This window comes from Chiloscyllium punctatum, chromosome 5 (assembly GCF_047496795.1).
Source record: "Chiloscyllium punctatum isolate Juve2018m chromosome 5, sChiPun1.3, whole genome shotgun sequence".
NCBI classification, from domain to species: Eukaryota; Metazoa; Chordata; class Chondrichthyes; order Orectolobiformes; family Hemiscylliidae; genus Chiloscyllium; species Chiloscyllium punctatum.
This window is the reverse complement of record NC_092743.1, coordinates 135,266,081-135,283,752: the sequence shown is the minus strand read 5'-3', so window position 1 is coordinate 135,283,752 and position 17,672 is coordinate 135,266,081. Positions and strand designations below refer to the sequence as shown.

General features: G+C 41.8%; 1 protein-coding gene across 1 annotated transcript in view; it reads right to left on the bottom strand.

Annotated features, from left to right (window-relative positions):
• LOC140476815 (transient receptor potential cation channel subfamily A member 1-like) overlaps positions 1-17,621 on the bottom strand; it is a 98,405-nt gene extending 80,784 nt beyond the window's left edge. The window contains exons 1-3 of the mRNA XM_072569606.1: positions 17,592-17,621; positions 16,121-16,283; positions 3,717-3,892 (exon numbers count right to left, since the gene is read on the bottom strand). Coding sequence (XP_072425707.1) covers positions 3,717-3,892; positions 16,121-16,283; positions 17,592-17,621 — 369 coding nt within the window. The remainder of the gene's footprint in view (positions 1-3,716; positions 3,893-16,120; positions 16,284-17,591) is intronic.
• Positions 17,622-17,672: the final 51 nt, after the last annotated feature.

Below are 17,672 nucleotides of genomic sequence, written 5' to 3'. Positions count from 1 at the left end.
TAATAAGATGAACAGACAGGGCCAGATTAATGAACATAGCAATGCTGGTAGTCTGAAGTGCATTTAAAGCCATTGAGATCTCCAGCACGGAAACAGACACTTTGGTCTAATTCACCCATACTGACCAGATATCCTAAATTAATCTAGTTACATTTGCAGCATTTGGCCCATATCCCTCTAACCCCTTTCTATTCATATACCCATCCAGATGCCTTCTAAATGTTGTTATTGTACCAGCCTCTACTACGTCCTCTGGCAGCTCATTCCATACACACGCCACCCACTGTGTGAAAAGGTTGTCCCTTAGGTCCCTTTAAAATCTTTCCCCTCCTACCTTTAACCTATGTCCTCTAGTTTTGAACTCCCTCACCCTGGAGAAAAGACCTTGCCTATTTACCCTATCCATGCCCCTCACGATTTTGTAAACCTCTATAAGGTCACCCATTACAGCAACTTGATTGAGAGAAGGGAAGGACTGGCAGCTCAACATTGAAGGGTTTAGATCTTTCAGGTGTGATAGAGATGGAGAGAAAGGGAGTTGGGAAGTTATATGACTGGTTTAGGGACATGTCACAGCTGTAAAAAGAGAGGACATAATAGAGGGCTCATACAGTGAGGCAATATGTGTAGAATTTAAGAATAAGAACGGTGCATCACTCTGATGGTATTACAGAAAAGGCATCCCAATAGCCAGTGGGAATTAGAGGAACAGATATATTAACAGATCATGGAAAAATGTAAAAGCAACAGGGTTGATGCATTGAATGATTTTAAATTCCTCAACATTAGATAGGTTCTTGGGGTGAAAGTATTAAAGAGGTTGAAGGTATATACAACAGTATTAGGCAGGAATGGGAAAGGGGTGGTTGTTTGAGGGTAAATCCACATCTGATATCTGAGAACCTTTTGAAAGCCAGTTGATCAGAGTTCAGGACCAGCATGCTCTCATGAGGAGGCAAGATAACAATAGTAAGATTCAAGAACCTTGGAAGTCATGAGATATTGAACGTTCAGTCAAAAAGAAAAGCAAATCTAAGCTTTAGAAAATTGAAATCAAACAAGGCCCTTGACAAACACAAAGGAAGAGGAAAATAACTTACACAAGGAAGTTAGGAGGGTCAGAAATCATAACATTCAAGGCATTGGGTCTAATGTGAGAAAGTGGGACTCATGTAGGCAGCAGTATATTCTCAAAGGGCTGCATGTTCTCTTCTGTACTATATGACCCTATGAGCTTTTTTCTGTCCGATAGTTATGTGACTTTGGAACTACCTGCCTCAGAAGGCAGTATCATTGAATATTTTTAAGATGGAGATAGATAGATGTTTATTATTGAGGGAATGTGGAATGTGTAAAAACCATGTCATTTTGTTTTGTGTTTGTAAAAACTGGGAACCGAAATAAGAATGGTGACAGCACGGTCACTCAGTGGTTCGCACTGCTGCCTCACAGTACTAGGGACCTGGGTTCAATTCCTGTCTCAGGCGACTGTCTGTGTGGAGTTTGCACATTCTCCCCGTGTCTGCATGGGTTTCCTTCTGGTGCTTCAGTTTCCTCCCACAGTCCAAAGATGAGCAGGTTAGGCGAATTGGCCATGCTAAATTGCCCATAGTGTTAGGTGCATTAGTCAGGAGTCAATATAGGATAGGGGAAATGGGTCTGGGTGGGTTACTCTTTGGAGGATTGGTGTGGACTTGTTGGGCTGAATGGCCTCTTTCCATACTGAAGGGAATCTAATTTTAAAAAAGAAAGACCTGTTTAAAAAAAAGCGTTTCAAAGAGTGACTGCAGCTTTGAGATGTAAATTACCTAAAACTCATGTCACCCACACATCATGTAAAAAGCTATTTGAAGAAGCAGCAGTTGTAGAGCTGCAAACAATTTGGCATTCAGGAGGGTATACCAATGCAACTTTTGCTGGCACAAGCAATTGATTGGTCTAAGGACTAGTGACAGTTATCAATGACAGAGATTTTTCTTTCCTGCCAATAACTGTGTGATCGGTTCTCACATAACACTGCACAACAAGGAGTCAATATTCAGTGTAAACCCAAAGAAATAAAACCATTTGTCTGTCCAGCAACAGTTGCTGTAAGCTGTGACTTTTAATTGGTAAGTGTATGTATGTATGTTGTACATATGTTGTACATACGTATGTATGTACCAGCTGCCCTGTTGAAGAAACCAGGGAAAGACGACGGAAACAATGCTGTGACCAGCAGAAAATTCATCAGGATTATCTCAACACTACCTGTGAACAAAAACACCTGAAATGTCTTTCCAGTGTTTTTCTCCCCTCTGTTATAATCTATTTTACCCTTTCTATATGTTGTGTGTGTGTGTGTGTGTGGTGCATATGCAGAAACCCAGTCAGTGCTTTTTATCAATTTGGATCTGAATGTCAGGTAAATTGGAGAACTCTGTGCACATCACAAAATCTTTAACTTTAGTGATGAATTGAAGAATAGCTGAGTTTGATTTCCAGAGGCAAAGGAAACTCAAAACATAGATTAGCCTTGATCACATCAAATGGTGAGTAGATTTGAGAAACCTAATGACCTTTTGGGTGGCATGGTGGCTTAGTGGTTAGCACTGCTACCTCACAGTGCTAGGGTCCTGGGTTCAATTCCTACCTTGGGCAATTGTCTGTGTGGAGTTTGCACATTCTCCCCACATCTGCATGGGTTTCTTTCGGGTGCTCCAGTTTCCTCCCACAATCCAAAGATGTGCAGGTCAGGTGAATTGGTTATGCTAAATTGCCCATAATGTTAGGTGCATTAGTCAGGGATGAATGGGTCTGGGTGGGTTACTGTCCAGAGGGTTGGTGTGGACTTGTTGGGATGAAAGGCCTTTTTCTATACTGTAGGGAATCTAATCTAATCTAATCTTGACAACATGCTTTCCCACTGTCTGAACCATCTCTGCATTGTCAGCCAGCCTATCCAATGTTAATGATTCCTATATAAGTGAATCTTGCAGATGTTTGTATGAGGCAATTGATAGAGTATTGGTTTTGACTGAAGCTAGAGGAAAAAATTACATAGCAGAGGAAAAAGGTATTTAATTATCTGCATTACACCAGTAAAGATCATTAGTCAATTCATCTTGATCTTCCACCTATCAAAATGAATTTTAAAAATGGAAAATCAATGCAAGAGGTTTATAAAATCATGAGAGTCATGGATAGAGTAAATAACAATTTTTTTTTCGTGTGTTGGAGGAGTCCAGAGCTAGAGGGCAAGGTTTAGGGTGAGAGGGGAAAGATTTAAAAGGGACATAAGGGGCAACCTTTTCATGCAAAGGGTGGTGTGTGTATGGAATGAGCTGCCAGAGGAAGTGGTGGAGGTTGGTACAATGACAACATTTAAAAGGCATCTGGATGGGTATATGAATAGGAAGGGTTTAGAGCGATGTGGGTTAAGGGCTGGCAAATGGGACTAGATTAATTTAGGATATCTGGTCAGCATGGACAAGTTGGACCAAAGGGTCTGTTTTCGTGTTGTACAACTCTATGACTGAATGATTCTTGTGTTCCTTCCAGATGAACAGGAACATGAGCACCATGGTTGCTAAGGAATGGCCTGTTCCTCAGAAACTGTGTACAGCACTTGGGAAATAAGGGCGATTGTCACATGGAGAACAGTGCACTGTTTGAAGCACAATAATTCATAATCATTTTTTCTTTGTAATAATAAAAACAATCATTAACTTTCTTACCTTTACCACTGAATTGTGACTTAAAGAAACAGCCAAATGGAGAGGTGACATGAGTGCGTTGTTCAGAATATTGGGGTTTGCACCTTTGTCAAGTAAAGCTTGGGTACAAAGTGCCTGATTTTTCTCTGCAGCCCAGTGTAAAGGTGTGTTTCCATTTGAATCAATCACATTTAAAACTGGAAAAGAAGCAAAACACAATGCACTCTTTGACTAGACGTACTTCAGTTTTTAGGCAAGACATTATGAAATTATCCCTCAAATGATATGAGTCCACTAAAGAACTCTTTTCCAGAACTGTCATTAGGGCTTGTTTTATTTTGTGGGATATCATTAATTCTTCATTAAAGTTATTTGATTGCCATGCAATTACAGCTGGATGGTGTGAACAACTCTACATGTACATAAAGACATGGGTTCTCATTAGGTTGTATCAGCATCTGCAGTGGAATTTGCTCAAAATTTGTCAATCAAATACAGGAAATTTTAAGCACTAATTATGCTCAGCATGATTCAAGTTTTCATGATACTACTGCTGGGTTAAAAAAAAATCAGGCTCAAAGCTGGCCTTACCCACAAACTTGGCCAGATCCCAAATCAAATTGATTGTTTTGCACATTGATGCTAACCATAAAATGAGGGTAGCAGATCATTTGACCTGTGAAGCCCTTAATGACTCACTGCAAAAGCAGATTAGCTGGCTCTTCACCCCCAGAGCTGTACTTGTGACTTATTCTGCACCTTCGCCAAGCACTCACTCCACAGAGGCCGGTATCCCATCACCAAATCACTCTTAATTTAAACATGGAGCGTCCTTGACACTGATCCAGCTTCATCAGAGCCAGCTTTCAGAGTGAACAGAACCTCTGACACTCCTGTTTATATCTGTCAGCCACAACTCCTTCATTGGACCAGATTAACTGCCCCAGTCAGGGGACATATTCTATGAGGACCACTTGGCTGACCTCATTACAATCACTGCATGCTTCCCCCTCTGGGTCTAGGCCAGTTATGTTTTGTAGCTCTTCCTGGGGAGTTTTAGCATCAGGTCAAGTTCCTCCAACACTGTCTCTGATACAGGCAGCATGTAACATACAGGAGCTCATCTCCAGTGCCTGGAGTCTCTCCAAAGAGCTCCCAGGAGGACCAGTTCCACCACAGAACACACCAGATGGCCTCCTTCTTTAGAGACTGCAATTTCCCTTCCCACGTGGTTAAAGATGCCCTCCAACGCATCTCGTCTACATCCCGCACCTCCGCCCTCAGACCCCACCCCTCCAAACGTAACAAGGACAGAACGCCCCTGGTGCTCACCTTCCACCCTACCAACCTTTGCATAAACCAAATCATCCGCCGACATTTCTGCCACCTCCAAAAAGACCCCACCACCAGGGATATATTTCCCTCCACACCCCTTTCCGCCTTCCGCAAAGACCATTCCCTCCGTGACTACCTGGTCAGGTCCACGCCCCCCTACAACCCGCCCTCCCATCCTGGCACCTTCCCCTGCCACTGCAGGAATTGCAAAACTTGCGCCCACACCTCCTCCCTCACCTCCATCCAAGGCCCAAAAGGAGCCTTCCACATCCATCAAAGTTTTACCTGCACATCCACCAATATCATTTATTGTATCCATTGCTCCCGATGCGGTTTCCTCTACATTGGGGAGACTGGGCACCTCCTAGCAGAGCGCTTTAGGGAACATGTCCGGGACACCCGCACCAATCAACCACACTGCCCTGTGGCCCAACATTTCAACTCCCCCTCCCACTCTGCCGAGGACATGGAGGTCGTGGGCCTCCTTCACCGCCACTCCCTCACAACCAGATGCCTGGAGGAAGAACGCCTCATCTTCCGCCTCGGAACACTTCAACCCAAAGGCATCAATGTGGACTTCAACAGTTTCCTCATTTCCCCTTCCCCCACCTCGCCCTAGTTGAAAACTTCCAGCTCAGCACTGTCCCCATGACTTGTCCTACCTGCCTATCTTCTTTTCCACCTATCCACTCCACCCTCCTCCCTGACCTATCACCTTCATCCCCTCCCCCACTCACCCATTATACTCTATGCTATTTTCTCCCCACCCTCACCCTCCTCTAGCTTATCTCTCCACGCTTCAGGCTCACTGCCTTTATTCCCGATGAAGGGCTTTTGCCCGAAACGTCGATTTTACTGCTCCTCAGATGCTACCTGAACTGCTGTGGTCTTCTCGCACCACTAATCCAGAATCTTTTTTTCAGATGCCAAGGACATCGAAATGGAAACATCTCTCATGTCCATCTCAGATTCCAAGGTATCGTTAACACCTGCTGAAGAGAGGGAGAATCCACGGGTTCCAGAAAGGCAGGTAAGGAGCCAGGCACGCTTTGCTCCCACACCATTTGCGAGTTTGCACCATTTGCCTCTTCCATACAGTGTGACTCTATAATTCAGATTGCCAAACAGAGGCTAAGCCAAGCTGAGAAGCTTGTTGAAGGTTGTGGAGTCATGACGATCTGTTCCAATGAGAAGATAAGTAATCTTGGGGTTGAGGAATTGCAAGATAAAGTGATTCTTCTCACCCAGAATTTGAGTACTAAGGTGACAGGTAACTATCCAGTAACTAATCCATCTCATTCTTTACTCTTCCTACCACCTGCCAACACTCCTCAGAAGCAGAATATTCAACTCAATGCTGTAATTGAGGCAAAATCTATGCTTTTTAAAGATTCATTACAGCTTCTTTTCTTGTACTCTATGCCTTCATTGAGAAAGGCCAGGATCCTTCATGCCTCTCTCAACCTGTCCTCCCCTTGCACACATATGCTCCTCTCACTCAGTTTTAGAGTTGTACCCTTCCATTTAATTTTCTCCACAAAATATATCACTTCATACCTCTCTGCATCAACATTTCATCTGTCCTGCCTATCGATTCCACTGACTGGGACTTCAGGATCCACTTCTCTCCTCATAAGACTTTCAGGTTTTGTGCCATTTTCAAGTTTTGGAAGTGTGCCTGCTTGACACAAATGCAATCCCTAGTTAACATCAAGAAAGCGGTGATCTTAGTTACAACAGCTGGGTACCACTCTCAATAGCTTTGTTCAGTTAGAAACCCAACCAATCACCACCATAATAATAACACAAAAGAACTAGAGATATGAAGCAATGTAAAGTTGAAATTGCAGGAGACCTTCAAGAGGTCCGGCACTATCCGTGGAGAGAGAAAGAGAGATGACATGTTGAGTTCCTTTCTCAGCTGGGAGAAGATGGTATTTATGCTGAATATGAGGGGGAGAAGGTATGAGTAGATAGGTGGAGGTGGAGCAAAAATAGAGAAAATGTTAAACAGGCAAATGAATTGTTGATAGTAAGCCTGGGAAGAAGAGAAGCTACATTGGTGGCAATGGGGACAATGAGTAATCGAAAATGAATTGGATGTGCTAAAAGCAAGCCAAGTCATGACAAGATCTGGTGCTGTGGGGGTAGATCATGAACGTGGAAGGATGTAGTCATGCTTTAAAATTGTTAAATTCAATCTTGAGTCCTGAAGGCTGTAAGGTCCCCACGCAGAAGACGAGGTGTTCTTCCTCCAGCTTACACTGAGCCTCACTGGAGCACTGCAGCAGGTCTGAGACAGAAATGTTGGCCAGGGAACACAGTGGTATGTTAAAGTGGCAGGCAACTGGAAGCTCAGGAGTTGTTTTTACAGACCCCTTCTCTGTTTCCTGCCTCTTATCCAGTTTCATATCTGGGCTGCTATTTTCCATTTTGTTCCATGAGAATTAACAATGCTAGATAGCCAGTCGTGAGCAAAGTGGAAATTCTATCCCAACTGTATTTCTCAGTAAGCACTTTGTAAGTAACCTTAATGAATACAATAGCTAGACTTGTCTGTGAATGAGTGCCCATTAGCTTAATGTTTGTTCATCCAATTAACTAACACAACTAAAGATATTTGGAGGTCGACATTGAAATGTAAATGAAACTGAATGGGATTGTACTGTGGCTACAAGATCAGGTCAAAGGCTCCGAATTCTGCGGTGAGTATCTCACCTCCAGTCTCCCCAGTAATTGTCCATCATGCCCAAAGCATAGGTCAGGAATATGGTGGAATAATCTCCATTTGTCTGGATGATGCAACTCTAACAGCATTCAAGAAGGTGAGAGTATTGAGTACAGGAGTAGGGAGGTCATGTTGCGGACATTGGTTAGGCCACTGTTGGAATATTGCATGCAATTCTGGTCTCCTTCCTATCAGAAAGGTGTTGTGAAACTTGAAAGGGTTCAGAAAAGATTTACAAGGATGTTGCCAGGGTTGGAGGATTTGAGCGATAGGGAGAGGCTGAACAGGCTGGGGCTGTTTTCCCTGGAGTGTCGGAGGCTGAGGGGTAACCCTATAGAAGTTTCCAAAATTATGAGGGGCATGAATAGTGTAAATAGGCAAAGTCTTTTCCCTGGGATGGGGAAGTCCAGAACTAGAGGGCATAGGTTTAGGGTGAGTGGGGAAAGATATAAAAGAGACCTAAGGGGCAACTTTTTCACACAGAGGGTGGTGAGTGTCTGGAATGAGTTGCCAGAGGATGTGGTGGAGGCTGGTACAATTGCAACATTTAAGAGGCATTTGGATGGGTATATGAATAGGAAGAGTTTGGAGGGATATGGGCCGGGTGCTGGCAGGTGGGACTAGATTGGGTTGGGATATCTGGTCGGCATGGACGGGTTGGACCGAAGGGTCTGTTTCCATGCTGTACATCTCTATGACTCTATAACTCTAAGTTGACACCACCTGGTATAAAGTAGCCTGCAGATTGGCACCCTCTCCACTCCTTTTACCAGCAACAGACAATAGCTGCACTGTCTACCATTGACAAGATGAACTGCAGGAACTCACCACTTCAACAGAACATTCCAAATTGATTACCTTTACAAGGACATGGGAGCAGACACATGAGAAATCACCATCTGCAAGTTCCTCCCCAAATGACTCACTACCCTGATTTGAAAACACATCGCCGTTCCTTCACTGTCACTGGGTCAAGGTCCTGAAACTCCCTTCCTAACAGCATTGTCTATTGACACCAAATGGCTGCTGCAGGTCGTGAAAGCAGCTCAGCAGCACCTTCTCAAGGGCAACCAGGGATGGGTAATAATTGTTCATTATCGGCTCAGCAATGCCTACATACCATCAACAAATACTAAAAAATGAATTGTTTGTTTCTTAAAAAAAAAATCAATGGTCATACTTCAGATGTACGTTTAATCTTGCTGTTGTTTTCAAAATTATGAAACCCTCATGTCACAGCAAATCAGTTGTTATACCATTCTTCAAAAGATTGCAGAACATTTTTCCTCTATTGAAAATGCAATATATCTTTTCTTTGCTCAACAAATAATGAACTGCTGTAAAAGGTGTGAAGGTCAGCTTTGAGCGATGCAATTTCTGATAACATCATTGCATCACTGTGCTATGATGTGTAGCAAACAACTAGGCACCTGCAGTGGTAATGATTTTCAATTTGCTGATGAATTGCCTAACTAGAATCACTTTCCAAAAGTTTTACAATTCATTGCACTAGCATTCAGACAAAAAATGCCTCTATATGATTTATTTTCTTCACAGTGAATGGAATACTTTGGAATCCTGTCTTCATTTAACTTACGAACATTAGGTCTGACCCATATTAAAATCCAGGTATTTTAGGTTATTTCTCTAACTGGGAAAGGCTGTGCAATTTTAAAACTGAAAGGATTTTACTGCACACAGACACAAACTGTTTCCCACTTTAGCCATCTAATTTTTCACCTTGTAGAGTCAGACTCATCGAGTCATACAGTGCAGAAGAGGTATTTTAGCCCATTGTTCTGGAATTAAATGTTTAAAAGATAAAGTCCCCACGTTCCCAAGAGACCATAAGGCTTCTTGTTCGAGACAGAGGGAGAGAGAGTTAAAGCTGTTGGTGTTGGTTTACCCTGAGTGTCATCACCTCGACCCCCAGGCAAGGGGAAAAGTTCATAATGAGATAGTACCCTCAGCGGGTGTGGAAATTGAACCCATTACTATGCAGTGCAAACTGCATGCAACTGTGCTAACCAACTCCCAAGCACTTAGTTCAACAGTAAAAATGGATGAAGGGCTTATGCCCGAAATGTCGACTCTCCTGCTCCTCAGATGCTGCCTGACTTGCTGTTCTCTTTTCGACTCTGACTCTCCAGCATCTGCAATCCTGACTTTCTCTCAGAAAAAAATTGATAACTTACTAGTTGACATTTTCCATTGAAAATTTAACTATGATACAACTCGTATACAAGAGTGGCAGGGAATAATTTTGGAAATAAAAATCAAGATACATTATGGGCGACTGAATTGATATCAACACTATTACACTTTCCCGCAAAGGGATATCCCTCGCTGTGAAGGAAGGTGTGTGAACGGGAATTTTGATAATCAAAATTATTTAAAACAAAATTATTAAAACATCCAAGAGATTTACAGTACATCAAATTGTTAACAGTTAAAGCAACCTCCAACTAATTGGAAAGATCTTAAGGATAGATTTATAAGCAAAATATAGTGGATGCTGGAAATCTGAAATAAAAACAGAAAGTGCTGAAGAAACTCAGCGAGTCTGGCAGAAATAAACAGAGGTAATGTTTCAGATCTGGTCTGATGTAATGAGACAGGAATAATTAATGATTTCATAGTTCAGGATCCTCTTGGAAGGAGTAATCATAGTATGGTTGAATTTTGAATATGGATGGAGAGTGTGAAGATAAGATCCAATACCAGGGTCCTGTGCTTGAATAAGGTAGGCTATGATAGAATGAGGGAGGACCTGGCTAAGGTAAACTGGAAATAGAGACTTTATGGTATGACAGTTGACAAGCAGTGGAGGACCTTCAAAAATATTTTTCAAAGTGCTCAGCTAAAGTATACTCCAGTGAGAAGGAAGGACTGTAAGAGGAGGGGCAATCTGCCATGGGTGTCCAAGGAAATAAGGGAGGCTATCAAATTGAAAGAGAAGGCATACAAATTGGCCAGAAACAGCAGGAATCTAGAAGATAGGGAAAACTTAAGGGCAACAGAAAACCACAAAAAGAGCCAAGAAGAAAAGTAAGATAGAATATGAGAAAAAAACTAGCATAGAATATAAAAACAGATAGCAAAAGCTTTTATAAATATATAAATCACAGGTGAGTGGCTAAAGTAAATGTTGGTCCTTTAGAGGATGAGAAGGGGCAGTTAGTTGTGGAATATGATGAAATGTTTGAGGCACTGTACAGGTATTTTGCATCGGTCTTCACATCAGAGAAAACTAATAACATGCCAGTAAGTGATGCAGAAGCAAAGTGAGGGCCTGGAAGCAATTAGTATTATAGAAGAGGTAGTGTTGGGTAAGTTGATAGAGCTAAGGTTGGATAAGTCTCCTGGCCCTGATGGAATATATTCCAGGGTACTAAAAGAGATGGCAGGAGAAATAGCAGGTGGACTGGCAGTAATTTTCCAAAATTTGCTGGACTCTGGGTCAGTTCCAGCAGATTGGAAAGCAGCAAATGTGATGCCACTGTTCAAAAAGAGAAGTAGACAAAAGCTAGGGAATTATAGACCAGTGAGCTTAACCTCTGTCATGGGGAAGATGCTTGAATCTATGATCAAGGAAGAAATAGCAGGGAATCTCGAAAGAAATTGTCCCATTGGGCAGATGCAGCATGGGTTCATGAAGGGCAGGTCATGATTAACAAATCTTTTGGAATTCTATGAAAACATTATGAACAAGGTGGACAACAGGGACCCAGTGGATGTGGTGTACCTAGATTTCCAAAAAGCCTTTGATAAGGTGCCATACATGAGCCTGTTGCATAAGGTAAAGATGCATGTTGTTAGAGGAGAGTATTAGTATGGATAGAGGATTGGTTGACTAACAGGAAGTAAAGAGTGAGGATAAATGAGAGCTATTCTGGCTGGCAATCAGTGACTAGTGGTGTGCCTCAGGAATCGGTGTTGGGACTGCAATTATTTACAATTTATATAGATGATTTAGAGTTGGGGACACATGCAGGGTGTCAAAGTTTGCAGATGACACTAAGATGAGTGGCAGAGCAAAGTGTGCAGAGTACTGTGAAACTTTGCAGAGAAACATTGATACATCGAGTGAGTGGTCAAAGATCTGGCAGATGGAATACAATGTTAATAAATATGAAGTCATACATTTTGGTAGGAGTAACAGTAAAATAGATTATTACTTGAAGGGTAAAAGGACATGCTGATTTGCAGAGGGAACTGGCCTCAAGATTAGAGGAAGCAGGTTTAGAACTGAGCTGAGAAGGAATTTCAACACTCAGAGAGTTGTTAATCTTTGGGATTACTTGCCCAGGGAAGTAGTTGATCCTACTTCAGTAATCGCTTTTAAAGCTAAGAGAGATACTTTTTGAAAAATAAAGGAATGAAGGGATATGGTGAAAATGCAGGTAAGTGGAGCTGAGTCCACAAAAAGATTAGCCATGACCTTATTGAATGGCGGAGCAGGCTGGACGGCCTACTCCTGCTCCTAGTTCTTCTGTTCCTATGTTCTTTACATTCCCTTTGGCTTTGTTCTGGGAACACTCACATTTTGTCTCTCTTCCTTGCCCTCTATCAACAGCATGAAAGCCACCACTTTCCTGTCTCTCATAATCCAGGCTAGCTGTGTTTCTCCAACATCTTCTGTTTTTAGTTAAGCACTGGGTTTGCTGTTTTAGGCCAGGTCAGATAAAGTGAGTGGTCAGTTTAGTCTCTGCCCTGCCAACAGCCAATCAAGCATCAAACATCCAAGAAGCAGCTGTCTGACAAGTAGACAAGCAATTAGTGACAGAGAGGGGCTACCACATCCAAACACGAAACTAGGCCTCAGTCTCATGTGGCGCCAGGGTTACGTTGATAAACAGGAACCTAACAAAAACGCAGCATTAAATAGACTCCTACTTTCACAATCTCCTTATTTTTCTTATTGGAGCCTCTAAATAATTATTAAGTTTAGTCAAAAATATGAAATTATTGTCACTTTCACTAGCAGATTCTACTGCTCAATGCAGCCAGGCCTTTCCTTCCACACTTGGGGCACCTTGTCTAATTCCCCTATGAAGTTCTCCCAAACTTTTTCCCATTCGATGCCTACCTAATGCAGTGGGCAACTGAAGGTTCTCTACAATTGGCATTTTACAGGCTCAACATTTAAGGTATTTGATGATGTTAAAAACGGTGGTTGGGTTGCTGATTTGTGCAGCTGCTTGACTTCAGTAATGTCTAGAATTAGCATGCTGGCATCATATTACTGACCAAATGCCAAGAGGAAGAACTTATGGTCAAACTAAATGCTGACCAAACCCAGACTGGAGCCATAAGTACAGACCCTAATTACCACACTCTCAAGGCAAATTCAAATGTGATTGTGAATTATTGAAGGTTGTATATTAACTATAGGGTTGGATGGTGGAGGGGGGCGTTTTGCGATGAGTTAAGACAGCTGGTGTGAAGGAGCTGTGCTGGCTGAAGTAGCTTTTGAGCCTCCAGCATCATTCTGCCCCATAGTGGAGTTGTGGCATGCACCCAGATTCAATGGCCCTCAAATAATTGAGAATGCTTCCTAAAGAAGATTAGATATACAGAACAACCTTGATTATCCGGACATCAATTAAGGGCGGCACGGTGGCTCAGTATTTAGCACTGCTGCCTCACAGCGCCAGGGTCCCAGGTTCGATTCCAGCCTTGGGCAACTGTCTGTGTGGAGTTTGCCCATTGTCTCTGTGGGTTTCCTCTGGGTACTCCGGTTTCCTCCCACATTCCAAAGATGTGCAGGTCAGGTGAATTGGCCATGCTAAACTGTCCATAGTTGTAAGGTGCTTTTGTCAGAGGGGGGTGGGTTACTCTTCAGGCAGTTGGTGTGGACTTGTTGGGCCAAAGGGCCTGTTTCCACATTGTAGGGAATCTAGCCTAACCTAATCTGAATTTCGGATTATCCAAACAAGATGTCAAGGTCCCTGTAATACAGATCCCATATATACTGTATTTAAACCTAAAGCAGTCAGCTGATATTAACAAGCATCCAGAGATTACTGCTTTAAGTGTCTTTCTTACATTGAGTTTCTTGTAGTCTTGAATGAAAGCTAGTCATGTGCCAATAGAACTGTTCTGAAATTGTTTGCTTGCTCTCAATGTTACACTTTCAAGATCAAAATGACTTTAAGTCATAAAGTTATTGGCATGAGAACTCAAACCTTTTTAATGCAAAATGTCAGAGATAATAAATTCCATAGGTTACAAACATAAATGTCCTCAAGAATGACATGATGACAGCTATGTAATGAATTGATACAAACTGCTGCATAAGCGTAATGCAAAATCATTAAATGAAAACATATGGGGACACTTCTGCAAGGTGACATCTATGGCACCTTCATTGTTAGCAGTAAACACATGTTAGGAATAAGACAACTCCTGATCACTGATTGATGTTACATCCAAGTTTGTGATCTTTGTCTTCCTCTAATTCTATGTTCCCTAACTACTTTTTAACTTAAAACAAGAACTGTGGGCATGTGACCATGTGACAGAGGGGAGCAGCGTATGATATAAGTGATCAGTGTGCCCAATGGAATGGAATGGAATAGAGTGAAGTCAAACTGATTTTAATACTGGGGAGAGGGGGGCGCATGCAGCCATTTATTGGCCATTTCGGCCTTTATTCTGGACACTTTAAATAAACTACATTCTTATCGAGAGAGTGCTTCTGTTTCAACACCAAATAGCTGTTATCTGCATGACAGTGAGTTCTGGATGACAATTGAGCAAAGTGATAGGATTAGATTAGATTACATTACATTACAGTGTGGAAACAGGTCCTTCAGCCCAACAAGTCCATACCGACCCGCCGAAGCGCAAACCAGCCATACCCCTACATTTACCCCTTACTTAACACTACGGGCAATTTAGCATGGCCAATTCACCTTACCTGCACATCTTTTCCTCCCACAGTCCAAAGATGTGCGGGAGGAAACTGGAGCACCCAGAGGAAACCCACGCAGACAACATGCAAACTCCACACAGTCAGTCGCCTGAGGCGGGAATTGAACCCAGGTCTCTGGCTCTGTGAGGCAGCAGTGCTAACCACTGTGCCACCCACGGTGCTCAAAGATTCATCTTTGAGCAGATCACCAGCAGATATAATCATACCTGTAAATGCAGTAAGAGCCACTGAATAGTGAGCAACAGCAGGATTTCTAAATAGTTTTCATTTCACTGACCCTGAAACACAGCAGTCAATGATAGTCCTAGTCATTTGCTGCATGAAGTCAGCATTGACTGGTGGCTCAGTAGTTAGCACTGCTGCCTCAGCACCAGGATTTCAGTTTGATGCCACCTTCATGTTTGTACATTCTCCCCATGTCAGTGTGGGTTTTCTCCCACAGTTCAAAGATGTTCAGGTTAGTTGAATTGGCCATGCTACACTACCCATAGTGTCCAGGGATGTGTATTCTGGGTGGATTAGCCATGGCAAATGTAGGGTTAGGAAGATGGGTCTGTGTGGGATACACTTCAGGGGGTTGCTGTGGACATGATGGCCTACTTCCACACCGTAGGGATTCGATGAAGTTGAGGGACATTTTTGGGAATCAGCAATGATTCATTTTGATGTTTATTCTTGACACACTGGTAATTACTGATGATTATCATACCTTTAATTTGCAAACTGATGCCAATGCCTTGCAATTTATTTTTAACATAACACTGGAAGAACTCAAAATGTCACTTGATGCAAGTGTTCATTGGTTAATACTCCAGAACGCCAAGAGTAAGGTAATTCTGGTGGAGATCCAGTATCTGGTGGAGATCCAGCTAACCAGCTTTTTCATTACAAAGCCTCTGAAAACTAAACGTTCCTCTGACACAAAAGGAAGGAAATCCAAAACTGCTAATTCCTGGCCTCTACACCCAAATCTCCGATTCTTTCACTAACCACACAGATCTTTGTGGTAGAACAGCTACCCCAAACTATCCTTGTTATCTCCTTATCGACTGAAATCAATGGCATGTGAGGTTTTAGGTCTTTATAAGTTTAACCAGGCAACCTATAATTTCCTGAAGAAGGGCTCATGCCCGAAACGTCTATTCTCCTGCTCCTTGGATGCTGCCTGACCTGCTGCGCTTTTCCAGCAGCATATTTTCAGCTCAACCTATAATTTCCTTCATCTTATCAGTTGGTGAATGCACAGTTCCGAGTCACAGAGTTAAAGCAAAGGATAGACTTCCCATGCTTGATTTCAACTAAGTTAATACAATGAGTAACAGGTTGGTTATGAAAATACCACAATTTACATTGGTGTGGCTTATGTTATTGTTATGTATAAACAGTGAACACTTTTGTGCATGTTATCATCTAATTAGCACTTACCTTCAAAGTTGGCATGATCAGTGATCAGTGTCAGAATGTCAAGGTGACCTGCTCCAGCTGCATGATGCAGTGGGGTTGCTTTATGATCATCCATTCTGCTGAGGCAGTCAACATCTTCATCCACTAACTTTTCAATCTGTGTGACATCTCCACTATCAACTAGCTAAGAGATAAAATCAAATTTCAAAATAGTGCATGTCCAAATTAATAGCTAGCATTTTTCACATCTTGCAGTATTAAGAATACTTGTCATATTTCACATGGGCAAGAATTCATCATTTTTTCTTCAAATGCTATATTTTATATGCATACCTTAAATATGTTTCCATCCCTCTGTGAAGTTAATTCGTGCACATTTTGTACTGTTGAATAAGCATTATTTACATGCCCTCTTTTGAAAAGATTTTTCATTGCACTTTTTTTCATTGTTCTCTTAATATACCTTGCTTCCCTCTAGCATTGTTTAATTTTCTTTTAGACGTGTATTCACAAACCTTCGAACCTGAAAAGCAATAGTACAACTCTAATGGTTAATAAATCAGTCAAGTGTGTTATTTGACAACAGAATTGGCAAGCATTAGTAGCAGTACCATCATCAATTTGTTGGTGTATCACACTTAGTAAATACATAACAGGATATCCAAGTAATAATGACATAAAGCTGCTGCAAGACCAATAAGTGATGGCTGCTATTTGATACCGGTAGATATAACTTTACCCTTTTAATTGTCATTATAGTTTTTCAACTAGGAGAAAGTGACGACTGCAGATGCTGGACAATCAGAGTAGAAAAGTGTGATGCTGGAAAAATCGCAGCAGGTCAGGCAGCATCCAAGGAGCAGGACAGTCGACATTTCAAACATAAACCCTTCATCAGAAATGCCCAAAACGTCCATTCTCTTGCTCCTCAGATACTACCTGACACGATATTTTGTCAGGCAACTTGCTGAAAGTGCAAACTGGAGATGACACATAACAATCTGCAGGGTATTCAGGATCTGCATGCACAGGCCAAGTAACATTGTCCGTAATCAACCACAATGGAGCATTGTGAAGTTAAGACACAAGATTGGACAAGGAACTATAAGTTCAAGTTGTGAATTCAAATTAAAATTAGACACAGGAAAAGAGGGAAAGGTACATGCGATTAAGAAGAAGTAATATAAAGCTAGAAAGAAAATCGTTAAAAGATTAAATTTTATACTTTTTAACAACTTTTTGAACTGTTCAAAGACAGTTAAAACCAAAGGAATGAGACTCCACATCCCGGTATTTGATTTTCAGTCCCAAAGAAGTTGACTGTCAGTAATTTGCATTCACAACATTTTAAAATTATTTTTAGACCTAAAGTAAGATGGTTTTTCTATCCCTGGCGAATGCATTTCGTATCTAGAAACATAAGAACAAAAATTGGCAATTCAGATCATCAAACCTGCTCTGCCGTTCAATTAGATCATGTCTCATCCTTTACCTCAATGTCATTTTCGGTCAGTTTCCCCATAAGCCTGTCATTAGTATCAAGAAATCTATTGATTTTTGTCTTGAAAATTCT